This window comes from Ahaetulla prasina, chromosome 1, assembly GCF_028640845.1.
Source record: "Ahaetulla prasina isolate Xishuangbanna chromosome 1, ASM2864084v1, whole genome shotgun sequence".
Lineage (NCBI taxonomy): Eukaryota > Metazoa > Chordata > Lepidosauria > Squamata > Colubridae > Ahaetulla > Ahaetulla prasina.
Window position 1 is genome coordinate 249,063,006 of NC_080539.1, and position 19,296 is coordinate 249,082,301.

The 19,296-nt window shown below is 37.2% G+C and overlaps 1 protein-coding gene across 3 annotated transcripts in view; it reads right to left on the reverse strand.

Moving 5' to 3' along the window:
• Positions 1 to 19,296, reverse strand: part of PTPN4 (protein tyrosine phosphatase non-receptor type 4) — a 135,562-nt gene that overhangs the window by 78,837 nt on the left and 37,429 nt on the right. For all 3 annotated transcript variants that reach the window (XM_058195629.1, XM_058195639.1, XM_058195648.1), the window contains exons 2-3: positions 11,459 to 11,613; positions 3,881 to 3,988 (exon numbers count right to left, since the gene is read on the reverse strand). In XM_058195629.1, coding sequence (XP_058051612.1) covers positions 3,881 to 3,988; positions 11,459 to 11,596 — 246 coding nt within the window. In that variant the 5' untranslated portion in view covers positions 11,597 to 11,613. The remainder of the gene's footprint in view (positions 1 to 3,880; positions 3,989 to 11,458; positions 11,614 to 19,296) is intronic.

The following is a 19,296-nucleotide window of genomic DNA, read 5'->3' on the forward strand; positions in this document are numbered from 1 at the left end:
GCACTTCCACCCCCTAAAAGTGGGTGGAAATGTCTGTGCGTCTTATACAGCAAATGTTGCCAAAGCCCTCACCCTCTGGCCATTTTCAGCCTCCGTCTGTGTGTCACATTTTTTGCCTCCGCACGCTCCATTTAGACCTGTTCCAGGCTTTAGGGATCACCACAGCACATCACCGCCTATCGCTGCCTCCGCGCATTGCATTTTTGGCCTTCACACATCCCGTTTTTGGCTGGTTCCAGGCTGTGGGGATTGCCACAGCACATCGCCACTGATCGCCACCTCCACACGTTGCCTTTTCAACCTCCGCACACCCACCGCCTGGAATGGACTGAAAATGCAATGCGCGTAGGCCAAAAACATGATGCGCGGAGGTGGCGATTGGCTGCGATGTGCTGCGATGATCCCAGCAACCTGAAAAAGGTCTAAACCAGAGGGTGCAGAGGCCAAAAACGCAATGCTTGGAGGCTGCGATGGGCTGTGGCAATCCCTGCAGCCTGGAATAGCTGATTGGCGGCATTCTGGGAGGCCGATCCAACTGCCAATCAGCTTCTCATGCTGAATCATGCGATAACATGCTGAGCTGACCAGGTTGCTTGCTGTTTGCTGCAAGGATGCTAGCCAGATGAATACCAATGGATGCTGGTAGGCAGAGGCAGATTTTTTTTTCCTGTTTTCCTCCTCCAAAACTAATTTGCATCTTATACTCCAAAACATCTTATACTCCAAAAAATACGGTATATTATACATAGCCAGTGTGGCTAACAATGCAAAATAAACATATCATGTTTTAAGCTTAGAATTCTACAGCTTGGGGGATGGTATGCCAAAAATTTAAATGTCCCCTAATCTATACATCAAAACATTTTAAACCCAAAATTAGTCTATAAAACAACAGCTGAAATCAATGTCAGGCAAGCATATAGAAAAATCCATAGAACAAGGTTATTTCAGTTTATCTCCAAGTATATAATTTTTAATAAAGAATCCCATGTAACTCCAAAGGAAATTATTTTCCTTATCAGTTTTAATTTCTGGATTAATTAAATATATTTTAATTATTTATTTATTTATTTATTACATTCATCTGGAAACATCTGTAATGAACACGTCATATTGGTTTTCCTCTCCACCCCCCAATTTGACAAGAAACCAATTTGGGATAAATTGAATTTAGATGTGCACCCTGGTGATTAGAAAGAACAAAAGGCCACATGCATCCTGTTTAAAATAGTTCTATTTTCTTTAGGAAATTACACTTGCCTAATTTTGCTTCTCTCAGTACTATGAGCCAGTGGGTGTGTTACTAATTTATGTATGCAATATTTTATGAGTGCTTTTTTAGACAAATGATTTCTAGAACTCATTCACTACAAACTCAATCATCATAGATGGATCTGACATTCATGGAATGTACAATCACTATGATTTCATTTTTATAAAAATCAACAAACAAAACTGCCATCCTTTGCTAAGTAACTTTATGGTAACACACACACATACACGAACACCCACCCATCCAACCACCAAAAAGATACTATTTTACCATATGATTCTTGGAAGAATTTGAAAAATTACAAATATTATATTAACAAAAATGAGCAAACATGATGGAGAAAGGCGAAAAGTTATTTAGGTTAAAAGAAATTGTGATGAAAATACAGCAGTATATATCAATATATAAGTTGAATATTAAGAATACCAAGAATAATTAGTGGAGAATTTTTTATTTTAAAATCAAGCTGGTTAGCTTTGTTAAAGCCGTTTGGTAATACAGCAAACCCTTGATTTAATGAATATCAGTTTAGCAAACTTTGGAGGAAACAGAAACCATCTGTCTTTATACTTTTATGTACTTATAAACTCTCATTTTACATAAAACAGGCATGTATAAAATTCCATTCAGATATCATAGATGATCAGCTAAATTGAATATACCATCCCAAGTCTAGTCACACTATTTAATAAATTCTATATTAGATTTTGGTGTTATTGTTGTTGTTATGCACATACTTTTTGGGGATGGGTTTTTTGTTTTGTTTTTTGGTTACAAATTACTCTGTGTTTCCTTCCTAATGGTAAATTAAATCAAGCAAGAACACTGGCAAGACAGAGACAAGAGCAAAATTTAATTATATATGTATGGAAAGGGAAAGGAAGGGTCCACTTTGAGAGTAACAAGTTATAATTAACCTTGATACTTTTCTTACATATCCCATCTAATGAATTTGCCAAAGCTCTTTCAGTCTGACATGCTATTCATGTCATTTCTCTCATAAGATCATTAACTACTTTGCAAGAGATTAAATGAGATTAAAATATTTACAACATTCTTACCTATGTGTTTTCATTATTATAAAAAGCTGGAGTAAGAGCAAGCTTCTGGAAGTGCCCATTATGATTGCCATATAACAGCAATATATGAACAATCTATAAGAATCATCATAGGCTACAAAACTAGCCAACCAAGTTAGTTAATAAATATTTCTTTTAATAAACTCAAAAAGAATGAATATTCCTGATGAGCTACAGTAATTAACAGCAAACTATAGTTCTGATTTCAGAATAAATGATGGTGTCCTAACTATCTCAGGACACTAGGACACATAGTTTGAGAACTGCTATGGGTGCCGTGAAATGAGTGAGACATTAAGGTCTGAGAAAGTTTGGGGGTATCTGATACAATATAAGATGCAAACAGTGATTTGTGAAAATACTTAAGATTATAAAAATAAATATCTTGAACTTCTGTTCATTTTTTGCTTATTCTAATTACTCTCTTCTTTCTGTTTATGTGAGCACTTTGGCTATGATTTTATCATGATTTAGAAAACTCTTCATGGTTATTTGCATTTTGGACTAATATTTATTGTCTCAAACATTCATCTACTTTTAATAGCAAGGTAATAGTCTACTATTATGCATTTCTGAATTTAATTATAGATACTGATTAGACCATTATTAATAGATATCTATTCATTGCTGTATTTCTTACTCTATTCTTGATAAAATTAAAAGCAATGATACATGATTTTAGCACAGGAAAAAGTCTTAATGAACTAAGGATTATATGTTGTTTTCCTGTTGCAGTCTGCCATATGTACACACAAAGGGATTTTATGTTTAATAAAGATATTACACAGACCTTGGGAGCAAAAATAACAGTAAAAGGAAGAATTTATGTAATCTGTGTTAACTTCTCAAATTAGAATATACAACCTTTGTAAGAGTTTTTTCTCAGTCACTGAAATATCTATTGTTCTACCTTTCTCTATTCTGGAGTGTTAACAAAGTGTCAGAGGCAAACTGGTAAAATAGATTCAACATGTGAAAAAATATCAAGAAATATGTATTCCATAGTCTTTAAAAGAAGCTGTTGAAAGATCAATGCGTGGATCCTACAAACTTTGATAATTAGTGACCAACCTCCAATATTTTTCTAAAGTCCCTAGAATAAACAGTAGCAGAAAATACTAGGCATTCTTTGGTAGAGCTAATAGAGATTCTTTCTAATATTAATTCACATCTGCCTTAAGAGCTGAAATATTTCTGATAACTGTATAGCTTATGCCAAGAACAAGACAAGATAAGAATTTTCTTGATTTCCATTTGCCTCTCAGCGACACCTATTACAATTTAAATGGGCCAAAGAACTCAGGAATTTACAGAGAAAATAAACTGAAGATATTTATATTGTACCAGAAAACAAATATCCAGATTTATTTTATTTTAAGTGGAAAAGAAGTGAAACATGACCAAATATTGCTCAGAATAATTTTTCTACAGTATAATTAACTTCAAAATAATCATGTGAGTTATGATCAATAAAACAAAATCTCAAATGCCGAGAGAAGAGAAAATGGGAAGATATATTATAGCTTACAGGGTTATCAGCAGAATCATCAGCCACTTGTAAACCAAAATAGTCTCTCTCAGTCAGATCAAGATGTTTGAAAACTACATCCAACAGAACTTGCCCCTGATCATGTTTCTGTAGAAAGAAAAAAATAAAAATAGTTTACAGATAAAACTAAAGTTTCAACCAAAACTTAATATTCTGCCAGTAATAATTTCCACTAGCCACAAATAATATAGAAATTTAGGAAGAGACCTCTTTCAATCATTTAGCAAACCAAACCAAACATATACCTAAATAGAATATACAAATATAAATATACTCATCATCTTTCAACTCTTTTGCTCATAAATTTTTTGCAACAGAATTTCAACAAGAAAAATTCTTATGTCTACATTTTCAGGTATGTATTAAAAAACTAAGGGGGGCAAAGATACAAAGGGCATCCTTTTTTTTAAAAAAAAGATTAAATTCTTGACATCCCAGTGACTGAATTTGAACAGAGGAATTTTATTGCATTTTTCATTGATTCTGAGATTTTAGAATCATATTTTCCTGGTGTATTGAAACAATTGTTAAACGTTTAATAAGAAGTTAATACTGGTTGAACTACACATATCAATGTTTTAAATACTGATTCTCTGCAAAGTATAATTGAACATAGCTACATATGTCAAAATTGTTGAATGTGAATGTGCATTTCAGAGTTAAATGACCTCTACTTCCACTAAATTTCATTGTAGATTTAGAACCTGTAGAACATTTTCAACAGACTGCCCTGCCCATGAGAATATAAACTTGTCCCTTCCTCTTATATCTGACAGGTATGCTGTTTAACCACACCTTTGTTTCCTTTGTTCCTTTTAGATTCTGTACTTGTATCTTATTTCACACTTTGACCTGCTGGCCAAATTACACATAATTTCCTTTCTGTGCATATTAAAATTAAATATCCACTAAACCAATGGCTCTTGAACTGTTTTGATCCAATTATTCCATTTCTCAGTCTCAAATGATGATATCAAAGCAGAGTCTTGTTTTATAAAGCATCTCAGCAGCAGCAATTCCAAACTGGATCATCGACTCACAAACAAGTTATTATAAAGCACTCCATTACCCCCAAATATGCCCAAATTATCCCTACTGGGAGTAATTACTCCCAGTTTAAGAACATTGTACTAAATGATAAATACTGCACTTGTACATGAAAGTACAAGTACACACTGTTTTCCATTCCCACATTTTTAGTTCTGTGCAATATTTCTACATGACTTGGGGGAAAAATAACTTTCCCTTTATGAGCCTATATCATAGAACTTGCTTATGATCAGTAGCAAAGACCAAATACTTAACAAATGACAGAAATAGGTAAAAATTACAGCTTGTTATAACTGGCATGTTTATAACATTTAAATTTAATTGCAAAACACACTGGGAATACACTGGAAAATAATATAAACAAATTAGAATCAGATTTTGATTTTGAAAAACCAACAGTTTTGCACTAAGTTATTGTTGAATCTTGTTGTAATATTTTATTTTATAATGAATTCAAGTAACATTAGTTTACCACTGAAAACATATGATTGTGAGTAAGTATTATGCTGTGTTATAATTTGCTTTTTGAGGAAACAAAGAGATACCTATTTTAATTTTTAAGTATACAAAAATATTAAAATAAAACAATGCATTATTATGTATATTCTAAAACTTCATTTTATTTGGCAGGAATACTGAGACATTTAATTCAGCAAATTTTCAAGTATAGCAGGAGAATTCTGTCAACTTTTAGAGAAAATGGCTATATCACTGTATGTACTGCAAAAGTTATAAAAAGATCATGGGGAAATCATTTTAAGTTGCAAGGACAATTCTCCATATGAATACACACACCCTGCCAATTTCAACCCACAAAAATTCAAAACTAAGTGGTAGACAGGAGTGGGAGGAACAGAAGAACCTAGGTAATATTAGCATCACTTCCACCCAAACAGGAAGGCCCTTGTTGTTTTAATCCAACAAATGCCACAGACAACTCACATCTTCATATATTCCATAAATACTTCCCAGAGAGTCTCAAAACTGAACCACACCTTCTCTTTGTGTGTGCTTCTAAGTAGATGAGCTATGTAAGTGTCAGTGTCTAGTGCAGATTCTCAGAACACAGGTGGCCCCTATTGTCTAGCAAGGGTGGGGTTGTGGAACACTACCCAGTTCTGTCAGGTGACCAAGCCTGCATTGATGAAGATAAATTTTGGTGCTGAGACTGGGGAGGAAACAGAAATATCACTGTGGTGTGATTGTGTTTCCATTGAGGCCTGCAGCAATTCAGCTTTGGCAATCTGTCTCTCTAATGCTCTCTGCCTCCGTTCTAAATCTTTAAGCTCTGCCTTGGAAACAGGCTTTTCTCTACTCTCCTTGTGTCTTGATTTGCAGGAGGTTTTTCTGCCAGTGGAAGCCCCAGCCACCTCTCTATCCAGGGATCGGTCCTCCATTTTAATTAGGTGATGTACTCACTGTGAGTAAAATGGAGCTGGATTGTCTAGGCCTCAGATGTTGCCATGAAGACAAAGATGCCAAGCAGTGGCAGCCGTGCCGGTCAGACTGGACTCGCCAGCTCACACGCAAGCAGGATAGACACTGCTCTCAAGAGCGGTGTGTCTAGGACAAGCCTAGGGGTAGCAAGCTCCAACCGCCGTTCCTCTTCCGATGCAAACCAGGCCAAAGCCAATAATAGTCAATAGTGACTATGTGTTAGCTGAAGTTAAACACTGGCGGGGAGGCTTTGGTGGTGCCCGGTAAACATGGCTTCATTGGCGAGCCGTGCTACAGCTGCCCCAGTGCAAGGCTGAGGGAATCACTCTGCTCAGGAAGCCTGCAGCAGCCGCTGGCTTCGTAGAGCTGTGGGGAGCGCCTTACGAGGCTCTGCAGCACTTCAAACGGCCACGTTACAGCTGACCAACCTGAGGCAATACAGTGGGGGGCGGGCAGAGAAGCTCGATGCCAGAATGTTAAGCCAGGAACATTCAGCAATCTGCTGGGTGGGTCGGCAGTATGAATCTGCCAGTCACCCAACTTGATGGTGGTTTCCCCCCAAAAAGCCCCCATCTGCAGCAATGACAAGCCACGCGGGGCCGCCGGGACGGAAGTCGTGCTCTGCAAGGAGCTGGCAGCATTACCAGCTAAGCTGGGCTAGCCAGCACAGACTTGAGCTCCAAAATCTCAAATTATGCCAAAAAACTACAACCTAAGTGTGGAATTGTTCAGAAATGAACTGGAAACAGTCAATCTGAAATCAGATGTTTCTTTTAGGCTGACTGAGTCGAAACTGGACCCAAAAGAGGTGAGCAGAATGCATGGCCAATTATGACTCAGTCTCTGGGTAGATCTGACTGTAACAAACAATTTCTGGAGAATTACACAGCCACACCGGATATATAGGTCTTGGCATATTTGGGTCTTTTCCCATGTAAGTTTGAGAGTATCTTGGAGATGTTTCGACGAGGTCTCACTCATCAACTTCAGGCTGGTGCTTTTGGCTTCGTGCTTGTACGAGCAAAGCGTGGTCTGGTGGGGAGGTGGGGAGTGTTGCTATAAGCGGGTGGGTTGGTTGGCTGTGTGGTTGCATTGGTAGATGGAGTGGGTGTTTGCAGATTAGTTGGCTGTTTCATAGGAACCAAATTAAGCTCCAAAACTGAACACTACAACAAGAGATTATGGAAGCCATTGAAATAGAGAAACACCCCCACAACATGAACAAACGTGACGACACCTCCCGCCTACCAGACATCTGGAAACTATCCCTAGTCAACAAACGAGTCCCAGCCACGAAAATTGACACTGGATCCAAAATAACACACGACTCCACCACCAATCATCCTCACCACATTCAAACCCAAACCCATCCCACAGACGAAACACAACCACCATCCAGAAGCCAGACCATGCTGGCACCACTGGCTGCTGCGCCCCACTCCGATCCCCACACAAAGCAAACTTACACATGCCATGAACACATGACAAGACCTCGAACTCAGAGCCAAACCAAAACCCGGGATGCTGCATCACAGCCATCTGCTCAGGACATCACACCACAGAACTCCAGAGGCCACAACACCAAACCTCAGGACGTTACAACACAACCTACCACCTAGGATGTTACAGCATAAGACCCAGGAGGTCACATTCCCAGAACTCAGGACATTTCCAGAAAGCCCATTACCACTACAGGTCACATTCCCAGAACTCAGGATGTTTCCACACAGCCCATTAACCAGGTCGTTGCAACACAAAAGACTAATGGGCACACAACTAGGACCACACCCACACAGGATGCTATGAAACAGCCTACTAATCTGCAAATACCCACTCCACCTACCAATCAAGATGCAATCACATAGCCAGCCAACCCGCTTACAGCAACACTCCCCACCTCCCCATCAGTATTTATAGAGAGACGGCAGCTCCGACCACGCTTTGCTCGCACAAGCACGAAGCCGTAAGCACCAGCCTGAAGATAATGAGTGTGACCTCGTCGAAACGTCGCCAAGATACTCTCAACCTTACACAGGAAAAGACCTGAATACACCAAGACCGAAAGATAGATAGATAGATAGATAGATAGATAGATAGATAGATATGTAAGTCTTAGCATAAATATAAATATTCACATGCATGTGAATATTTATATATATTCACTTACATATGAACATGCATAAAATCTTATGTATAAGAGTGTGTGTGTGTGTGTGTGTGTGTGTGTGTGTGTGTGTACTCCCAGATATTACATTCTTCCCCCACCCCAAAAAATTGGGGCCAAGAGTAATAAAAAAGGTAGTTAATTTTTTTTTTCTTCCTAGCACATATTTTCCCAACTGCAGGGTCCCCCTTTTTTTTCCAGATCAACCTAATGCCGATCCATTGGTTGTGACTGGAATTGACCAACTGGCTTATCACTTGAGCTTGATGTTGTGGGCTGAGAGACAGGGAATTCTCAAAGTCACCCACACCGGCTTTCATGCTTAATGAGAGATGAGAATTCACAGTCTCCTGGTTTCTAGCCTGGTTTCTCAACCACTAGACCAAATTGACTCTCTTGTAAAATAAGACATTATATTATTTTATTTTTGATAAAATAAATATTCTACTTATCAAAATGTGCCCACCATATATCAATCATTCTCTTGAATACAAATAAACCAGTGTTAGATACATACAATATGCACATATCCCTCCACCTTCCCTTTCATCAAAAACAAGTAAAAGAAACTTTGTTGAAATAAAGATTAAGAGAAGATTACCGTATATACTCGAGTATAAGCCGAGTTTTTCAGCACGTTTTTTGTGCTGAAATACGTCCCCTCGGCTTATACTCGGGTCTATACGGCTTATACTCGAGTTTTGTTTTTTTTTTAAGCCCCTCGGCTTATACTCGAGTATATACGGCTTATACTTGAGTTGTTTTTTTTTTCTTTTTTTCACATTTTACCGGATGGCGCGGGGAAGCCCTGCCGGTGCAGTGAGAGGGCGGGGCGGGGGAGCCGCCAGCCTTCTCCTCTGAGGGAGGAGGTTTCAACCGGTAGGTGCCTCATTTCCCACCCTCGGCTTATACTCGAGTCCCCAGTTTACCCCAGTTTTTGGGGTAAAATTGGGGACCTCGGCTTATACTCGGATCGGCTTATATTCGAGTATATACGGTATGTTAAATATGAGAAAGGCCAAATGAAACTGAATGGAAATGTGAAAAAGAGAAGAGATAACTGGTTAGGACAGGCAGGAAAAAGGACAGAAATCCTGTTTGTGTGTTTCAGAAAGGATTAAAATGCATGAGCAGCAGGATTAAGTTCCACACCTCCCAAGTTGTTTGGGAGGCTGATCTTCAAGGTCATCCTCAGCAGGGACATCTTCAGCCATCTGTACCTCCTGCTCATTCATGTTTTCAACAGCTTTTTCTAGTCTCAGCGAATGTCCATCACATATTATGATAATATCTATATAAATAAGATAAATACTGCATGTCTTCTTACAAGTCTGTTCTCTTCCTGATCTCAGTTTCCTTACTTTTAATCCTTATTTTGAAATTACCACTGTACCATCAAATTAATATATACTTTCAAATAGATTTTTTAAATTTATATATGACAGTAAGTACAAAAGAAGCCCTTGGTTCCTCAAGAACTAATCATATAAATATTATCTGTTGTCCATTGACCAAAATGCAATCATTATCACTGTGTATTAAAAATAGGAGGAAAAAAGGGAAAAAAATAACTGTTTGCCTATACCAGAGGTCTGCAAACTTTTCTCTTTTAAGACTTGTGGACTTCAATCCCCAGAATACCTCAGCCTATACCACTTGTGCTAATCTATTGCTGAACAGATATAGATTCTATGAATTAGAAACTTTATTACTGGTTTTTCTTGCATATTATTCCATTGTATGAAATCACTGTTAGCAGACTAAAGCCAAACTATGCTGGTTTTCATTTTGGTTCTTAAACCATCATTTGTATATTAAACTGTTCTTTTTCTTCCTAACAGGATCAGGACAGAAACATCTGATGTTAATTTACAAAAATATTCTTAAAATCCCAGTGAAAGAGGCAAGAACAAAGGCAAAACAATGGTTATACCATACTACTGTTCTTGTCATTTTTAGTGGTAGATTATCACAACAGGAATATGTATCATCTATTTTATGTGCTGGCAAGAAGGCTAAAAACGGTCTTTATTAGTCAAAGCAATTTCCAAATTATGGAAATGTAATATTCCACTATATTCTGCACTGCTGAGACCACTTCAAGCACTATGTTATGTTCTTGGTACAATAGTAATAACAATAGCGCTTAGACTTATATACTGCTTCAAAGTGCTTAACAGTCCTCTCTAAGCAGTTTACAGTGTCAGTATATTTCCCCAAAAAATCTGGGTCATCATTTTACCGACCTCAGAAGGATGGAAAGCTAAGTCAACCTTGAGCGAGTGAGGACTGAACTCTTGGCAGTCAGCAGAGTCAGCCTGCAAAATTCTATTCTAACCACAGTGCCACTGCGCCACCACGGCTCAATACTAAAAGAGGAATCGGAAAAACATTAACAGGTGCAAAACACTTTAAATAAGAATGATGGGAAGACTAGAAACTAAGCTTTGAAAGGAAAAGAGGCTAAAGAAAGTAGGCAGGTTTAGCCCTAAAAATGTCAAATGGGTAAGGAATTTAAGAACACTCTTCAGGTTCTTAAAAGAAAGTCATGCTTTTAGGAAAACGAGAATAGGACCCAAAATAATGGCATTAAGTTACAAGGAGGCAAATTTTCTTGACTGTCAGGAAAAATTCCAAATGGTAAAGACATTTGGAGTGAAAGTAGTTACTATGAAAGCTCTCCTTTACTGGATATATTTAAACAGAGATTTGATAGCAAGCAGTCAAGGATGCTTTCATTTGGTTTCCTGTACCAAAGTGGAGGTCGAAGTTGATGACATAAATGCCTCTCCCAATTCTATTATTCTATTTTGTGTTAAATTTGTTATAAAATGGTTAAAAAGGAAATTAATATTAATACAATATTACAATAATAATACAATAGGAATACTAAACACCGTACTTACGTTAAGTCTGAATGCTTGTACAGTATTATCTAGAAGAAGAATATTGCAGACCACCTCTGTATGCTGTCTATCTCGTGCCAGCTCAGATGCTCGTACATTGTAGGTTCTGCCAGCAGGCAATCGGAAACGTCCAGTCATTACTGTCCACACAGCGTCTTTAAAAGGAAAAAAATAAAGACTTCTTATTTCTAACCTTCTCAGGTTAGAAGCACAAGCATGATTAAACAAACAGAAATACACCTTTTTTTAATGTTCAAAGCTTTATATCTACTGCAAATAAGATGGGAAAAAATGATTCAGATTAACTATCCATGCCTCTATAATTCTTGGTATTGTGCAACATATAAATTTAATAATTATTACGGTAATATGTATGAGATCAATTCTTGAATCTTAAATTGAAATTTTGTGGAAAATGGCTTTGTGGAAAATTGCTTTTTAGTAAAAAGCAACAAAATCCTAGAAGTTGCATCTATTTTAAATACAAACCCTTCTGAAACAAAATGGCGCATGGAGTATAACTTTAACTAGTGTTTATGGACAAGTGGAATTCTTTTTACTGTATTTGTCCATGAAAATAATTTCATAAAATGTAATTTATAATTAAATAAGATATTCATACATCATATTAAATGTATTCAAAAATTAATAAATGCCAAAATTCCAAATGTTAAAAACAAAGCAAAGATTTTTTAAAAAAATCTTTAAAATACTCAGGCAGCAATATAAGATTTATCACTGAAGAAAAAAGTGCCTCATATTTTACTTATATCATAAATTAGTCACTTCATGCATTATGACCTTCATAATCTTCAGAATTATCACTCTTCTGCAGTCATAGGCTATAACAGTTAACATATCTTAACCAGGGGTGGGTTCTAAATATTTTTACTACCAGTTCTGTTGGTGTGGCTTATTTTGTGGGTGTGGTTTGATGGTCATGTGACTGGGTAGGTGTGGCCAACTCAATGTCACTCACATTAAGGGGTGCCTCACCTGGCCCCTCTCCTCCCAGCCATTCCTTGTCACACCCAGCCTCAACGTATCTATAATTCTGCAAAAATGTTGTTCACCTTTTTTCAACTTTATTATCTACATGCTATAGATCAGGGGTCTCCAACCTTGGCCACTTTAAGACTTGTGGGCTTCAACTCCCAGAATTCCTCAGCATCTTTGCTTTGAGGAATTCTGGGAGTTGAAATCCACAAATCTTAAAGTGGCCAAGGTTGGAGACCCCTGCTATAGATGCACTTTCATGGACCACTGAAAGGAGGAAATGGCTCACATACTTTGCCCAAGAGTATGATAGGCTTTTAAGGGGCTGCTAGAAAGAAGGGGGGGCAATGTATTTTCCAAAGCACCAGAAGGCAAAACAAGAAGCAATGGATGGAAACTGAACAAAGAGAGAAGCAACCTAAAACTAAGGAGAAACTTCCTGACAGTGTGAACCAATATAGGTTTCAGTCATAATTTCACATATACAATAGCCATTCGTGTAATACAACCTGCATATTGTTCAAAACAGTCATTAGTATTATGGCTGATGTTTGACAGCAGGCCTAAAATCCCCATTCCATCCCCACTCTAAGGGAAGTTTTACTTCAAAATCCCTATTCCCTCCACATTCCTGCCAGCTGCATAAAGGAAACTTTGTAAGCAGAAAACAGCTACTGGTGCTTAGAGATAATATAAAGTGGAAGCCGGAAGTTTGGCTCCATTTACAAGCAGGCAGAAAACTCATTCAAGACAGGGTATTTCACAATGGAAATCGCCCAAACCTTTTTAGAAACACAAAGCCCGTGTTGCACAAACCCTAAAACTTCAAAAACATAGAACCATATAAGAATCCCTCCCGTTATCCAGTTTGTTGTTCAGCTGACCCAGAAACGAACTGCTTCTGCAAGTAAAATCCTCCTTCCAGCAGCTGTGTCAATTTAAAGTGACGGCGTCTTTAACCCCCCCCCCCACTTCTTCTTTGCCAAGCGATCTCCTAACTGAGAAGCGAGTCCTGATTTTTTCATTCTAGCCCAGGGGTCACCAACCTTTCAGACCTCAGGGACCACTAAATTCCTAATTTTAAATCCCGTGGACCACTAATATGAATTTTTTAAAAAAGATAAATAGTATTTAGAGCAATATAAAAAATGCAAATAATTTTTCTGCGGACCACCAAAATTTTCTCACGGACCACTGGTTGATGACCACTGTTCTAGCCGATCAATTGGGAGGCTTCTTGGCTTCTCAATTTAAAGCGACAGTGTCTTGTTTTTTTTTCTCTTCTTTTTCAAGTGAGTCCTGATCTTTTTCTTCTAGCGGATCAGCTGGGAATCCGGAGGCAGCGAATAGATTGGGGGCAGGGCCAGGCAGAGGTGGCATTTACCAGTTCTCTGAACTATTCAAAATGTTTACTACCGGTTCGCAAGAACTGGGGAGAACCGGTAGCAACCTACCACTGATCTTAACCTGTCATAAATATAGTCCAACCATGCCTAAAATTCTCCTGTAGAGAATTTATACAGGGTTTGGTTTATGCTACAAATCCCTTTATTACACCACATTAACTTACTGGCAGGAAGAAATAAAAAAATTATCTGCAAAAAGAATGTTTATTATTACAAATGTAATAATTCTTTTTAATAATTATTTAATAATTATTTAATTATGTTTCTATACAAATCACCAAGTTCCCAAAATTTATATTTAAGATATAAAACTATGAAAATATTTACATAACTGAGGTTGGGTTTTAGTTTTCACTAATTCCAATTTAAGGCTGAACAACAGACTACTCCATGATATTGCTATTTAAACATGCATTTGAGATTACTGAAGTTATATTGCTCACTCTGTAGCAACTATTCCTATATTACAATGAAAGTTGAAACTTGTTTCGTATCATTTAGATTTGCAGGTGAAAGAAAAATTAATCATGTGGGTCCCAGTAGATACTGTTAAATACAGTACAGTATATATTACAAATTAATATATAAGACCCATGGGGGCAGAGTAGTTAAAATGCAGGATTTCCAGGAGTTCGATTCCTTTGATCCTGACCGACTCAAGGTTGACTCAGCCTTCCATCCTTCTGAGGTCAGTAAAATGAGGACACAGATTGTTGGGGGCAACATGCTAGCTCTTTAAGCTCCTTAGAGAATGCTGTAAAGTACTGTGAAGTGGTATATAAGTCTAAATACTACTGCTATAAAGATGGAAAACTGAGGTTTGAGATCTCTATAATTCCTAGGGATATCAGAACACATCACAAGCCCTTCCTTAGAAATAGACCAAGAGTTGGAAGGGACCTTGGAGGTTTTCTAGTCCAACCCCCTGCTTAAGCAGGAAATCCTACACCACTTTAGACAAATGGTTATCCAATCTCTTCTTAAAAACTTCCACTGTTGGCGCATTCACAATCTCTGGAGGCAAGTTGTTCCACTGGTTAATTGTTCTAACTGGCAGCCCCTGAGATATTGGAACCCCTAATCCTTCTTTTCATCGGATTAGACACACCCTGTTCCAGCAACTGTTATTTATATGTTTTAGCCTTCAGTCCCCTAATCATCTTTGTTGCTCTTCTCTGCACTCTTTCTAGTCTTCACATCTTTTTTACATTGTGGCGACCAAAATTGGATGCAGTATTCCAAGTGTGGCCTTACCAAGGCATTATAAAGTGGTATTAACACTTCATGTGATCTTGTATCCCTCTGTTTATGCAGCCCAGAATTGTGTTGGCTTTTTTGGCAGCTGCAGCACACTGCTGGATCATGTTTAAATAATTGTCCACTACGACTCCAAGATCCCTCTCACAGTTACTATTATTAAGCAAGGTACCACATATACTGTATCCGTGCATTTTGTTTTTCTTGCCTAAATGTAGGAGCTTACTTTTTTCACTGTTGAATTTTATTTTGTTAGATAGCGTCAATGTTCAAGTCTGTCAAGATCCTTCTGTATCTTAAGCCTATCTTCTGGAATGTTGGCTATTTCTGCTAGCTTGGTGTCATCTGCAAATTTGATGAGCTCCCCATCTATCCCCCCCCCCGTCCAAATCATTGATGAAGATGTTGAAGAGTACTGGGCCTAAAACAGAGCCTTGGGGTACCCCACTGCATACTTCCCTCCATGTGGATGTAGTTCCATTGAGGACTACACGTTGAGTGGTGGTTGGTCAGCCAGTTACGAATCCATCTGGTGGTGATAATGTCTAACCCACATTTTTCTATTTTATCAAGCAGTAGCTAATAGTCTACTTTATCAAACGCCTTACCTTAAGGCTATCCACCGCATATGCCTCTATTAATGTAATATGTATCAAATGTTAACAGAGTTACAAAATGAGTGTTTTGAATTCTGCTGTGAACTACCTATACTTTGCTGTATTTCTGAAGATAAGTGTAGCTTAAGTTTTAAGGGTAAGATTCAACATTGCACAAATGTTTACTTCTGTTTACACAGAAGTGTTTTCCCTTCATCTTCTCTCCTGTATAGCTTCTTTTTTTGCTTGATATTCAGCTATCTGGGGCCCTCAACACTATTTAGGAGAACAAAGTGGAGGTGTATCAACCTGTTCTTATTCCACAAATAAATGCCTTCTGTTAGCATCTGTAAAATATTAAGCTAATACATTCATCCTAATGTTTGCAAGAGTTGATAGGAAATACACATCTGAATTCCTAAAAACTACCATTCTAATATAGGTTAAGAAAAGTTTCAATTCCTTCAGACAGAAAATAATTATACACATTCACAGCAACATCATTTATAATACCTATGTTACTCATGCATATCTTTTACTATTCCTTTTAAGTCACTCTCACCCAAATCTTAACTCATCATAGATGGCTTACTCTTTTTTATCTCTAAACAACAAAAATTAGCTATTGACTTATTACTGCAACTTTCACCACTTCTGTACTCAAATTTGGATTTTAAAAAGTGCAACTTTAATATGGACAAGAAATTTATATACACTGTTTGGTGTACCGTAATATGTTCATGAAAACTGAACACTGAACACAGAAGACTTCTTCTAAGAAGAACAGTTCTATATTTAATGTTATATCCAATGTTGTATTATTTCATTTTAATTTCTACCATTAATCTTTTCTTTACCCATTCTTTTTCAAACTGAATTCCAGCCGCTTTGTTTCAGTTGCAGACACAGGCTTTCAGACAATTAGAGAGAAATAACAGATGCATAGTAGGAAGGTTGTAAGCCACTGCTATGCTTTCCAGGGATGTTAGAAAAAAAGTACACTATAGTAAAATCTGTCTTTGTTGGAATTATGCCTATGAATATTAGAATGGCTGTCTAGAAAAAAAAAGTTAGTCCCAGAAATTCTAAGAGTGCTGTTTAATGATTGTTATAATTAAGGTTATATATACCAGTGATGGCTAACCTTTTTGCCATCGCGTGCCAGGAAGTGGAGGCAGCGCACATGTGCCCTGCCCCCGCACATGCATGTGCGACCCCCCCTCCCTTGGCACGTGATGACCCAGTAGGCCAGTTTTTCTCTCTCACCTTTCTCTCTGAGGGCCATCCAGAGGCCAGAAATTGCCCATTTGCCAACTTCTGGTTGAACAGGAAGTGACTTTTTTTGCTGTCCCCAGCCTCCAGAGACTCCTAGAGAGGCTCTGGAGGATGGGGACAGCAAAAAAAAGTCATTTCCTGGCCTACCAGAAGTTGGCAAACGAGCAGCTTCTGACCTCTGGAGCCAGGTGAGAGAGAAAAACGGCCCTTCCTCACCCATCCCCAGGCCTTCCGGAGGCAGGAAACAACTTGTTTCCCTACTTCTAGTGGGCCCAGAAGGCCCGAAAATCAGCTGGCTGGTATGCACATGCGTGCCAGAACTGAGCTCACATGCCCACTGATATGGCTACATGTGCCACCTGTGGCACGTGTGCCATAGGTTAGCCATCATGGGTATATACTGTAAATGCAGAACATAATCCCTAAATAGCTGTTTCAAATGTTATTTTCTAATATATTTTAAAGATTTTGAGAATTTTAAGAATTGATCTATGATTATGCATTTATAACTCATCTCTTACTTTGCATTATGCATTTTAGTTATCTGATTGAATTATGTTTTTCCATGTACCAGTGGAGTGGACAATGCTGGGGAGATTGGTTTATCTCCCCATATAGACTCATGTATTATTCTAAGCCAAGAACAAAGTACATAATGGCTTGGCAGAAGGAACTAATAAGAGTGTGAAACCAGTTGTATCTAGTGACTTTAAAGCAGTTAGTAAATATGTTTTGGGGATGAGAAGGGGAAAATGACTGTAATGGTCTGGAAACATGAAAAAGATGTAACCGCTAGAAGGTAAATATGAAGACACAGATGTCACTGATTTGAAATTTTTTCTAGAAAAGCAAATTCTGCAGAAGTAGCACATATGCTGATATTTATAGGAAACATAGAATCTAAGATCTGCACAACAAAACAGAGAGCTAATGTAATTTGCATGCCATCGATCCTCAAAGATATTATATACACTGCTGATACTCTGAACTGTGACTGTGAGCCACTTATAGAATATCACTGTTCTTTATTTAGTTGCTCACACTATACATAGTAAGAGTATGCATGCCAAATAGAGGTTCACCTCATCCTTTTCTTGCCTTTAAATATCCTCTAGTTTATTAATTCAAGAAGTTCTATTTTTCTAAGCATTTTCAAGAAACCATAGGATTTCTTTTTACTTGCAATGGTCAAATATTACAAATGTATTTTACTTTTCATTGTTAATGCAACTAAACCTCAAAATATATTTTTGGTATACACAGAAAATGAAATTTCAGTTTTGACTGAAATCTATAAAAGAATGTGTTTTGATTTTATATAGCTGTCAAATGATTTATAGCAAAAAAGATTGTTGTATAATCCTTGGAGGCACTCAATTTTAATATTCATGAACATTTTAAAAATACATAACCATAAGCATTATGTACAAAATGTAAAAATTATATTCTTGTTCAATGTTAATTTGCTGCTTCCCTATTGAAGTGAAATAGAATACTGCAAGATGACACTACAGAAGTACTCAGGATTCACAAAAGAAGGAAAACAGTTATTTTGGGAAACATAATAAGAGGCAGCAAAAGAAATTATATGATAAAAGCCACAAGTTGACTTTCCACCAAATAACTATTTAAAAAACTGAAATATTTCTCAATTTTTACAAAAGGAACTCTGCTAGGGATAACTCAAATATGCGTATAATTCTTCCTATATTTTTGTTTCTGAAATGTGCTACAAACATTCAAAGATTAAGTGAAGTAAATTATACAGTTTTTTTAAACCAAGCTAAGATACAAATATATTTCATAACAGAAGTTGAATGCATGTTATAGGTAGCTTACTGTGAAACACGGAATATGTGATGTTTATTTAAAATGGATATATAAAATGATGTGTTTTTCTTTCAGATGACCACAGTATTAAGTATGACACAATGTCAAAACACAATGTACCTGATATTAACTGTGGTTTCTATTAATAAGTTTAAAGGAATATAAATTTCTGAGTAGTTTCAAAAGCCACCTATAAGATAGGAAGATGAATTTTTATTTTATTTAAAAATCAGTGTATTTGAATCAAGATACATACAACATTTAACAAACTCTATTGTGTGGCAAACTATTGAAGTAATCCAGAAAGGTTTAAGATTTTTTTTCTTGAGGAAAGAGGCAAGTACTGCTGATCTCAGTTACCATGCATGCTGTCAAGAGTCAGGCACTATTATTAAACTTCATGTCTCCACAGCTATTTATATTTCCGTTTTGAATATGCCTTAAGAAATATTAATTTGTATTAACAGTAACTTGTAAA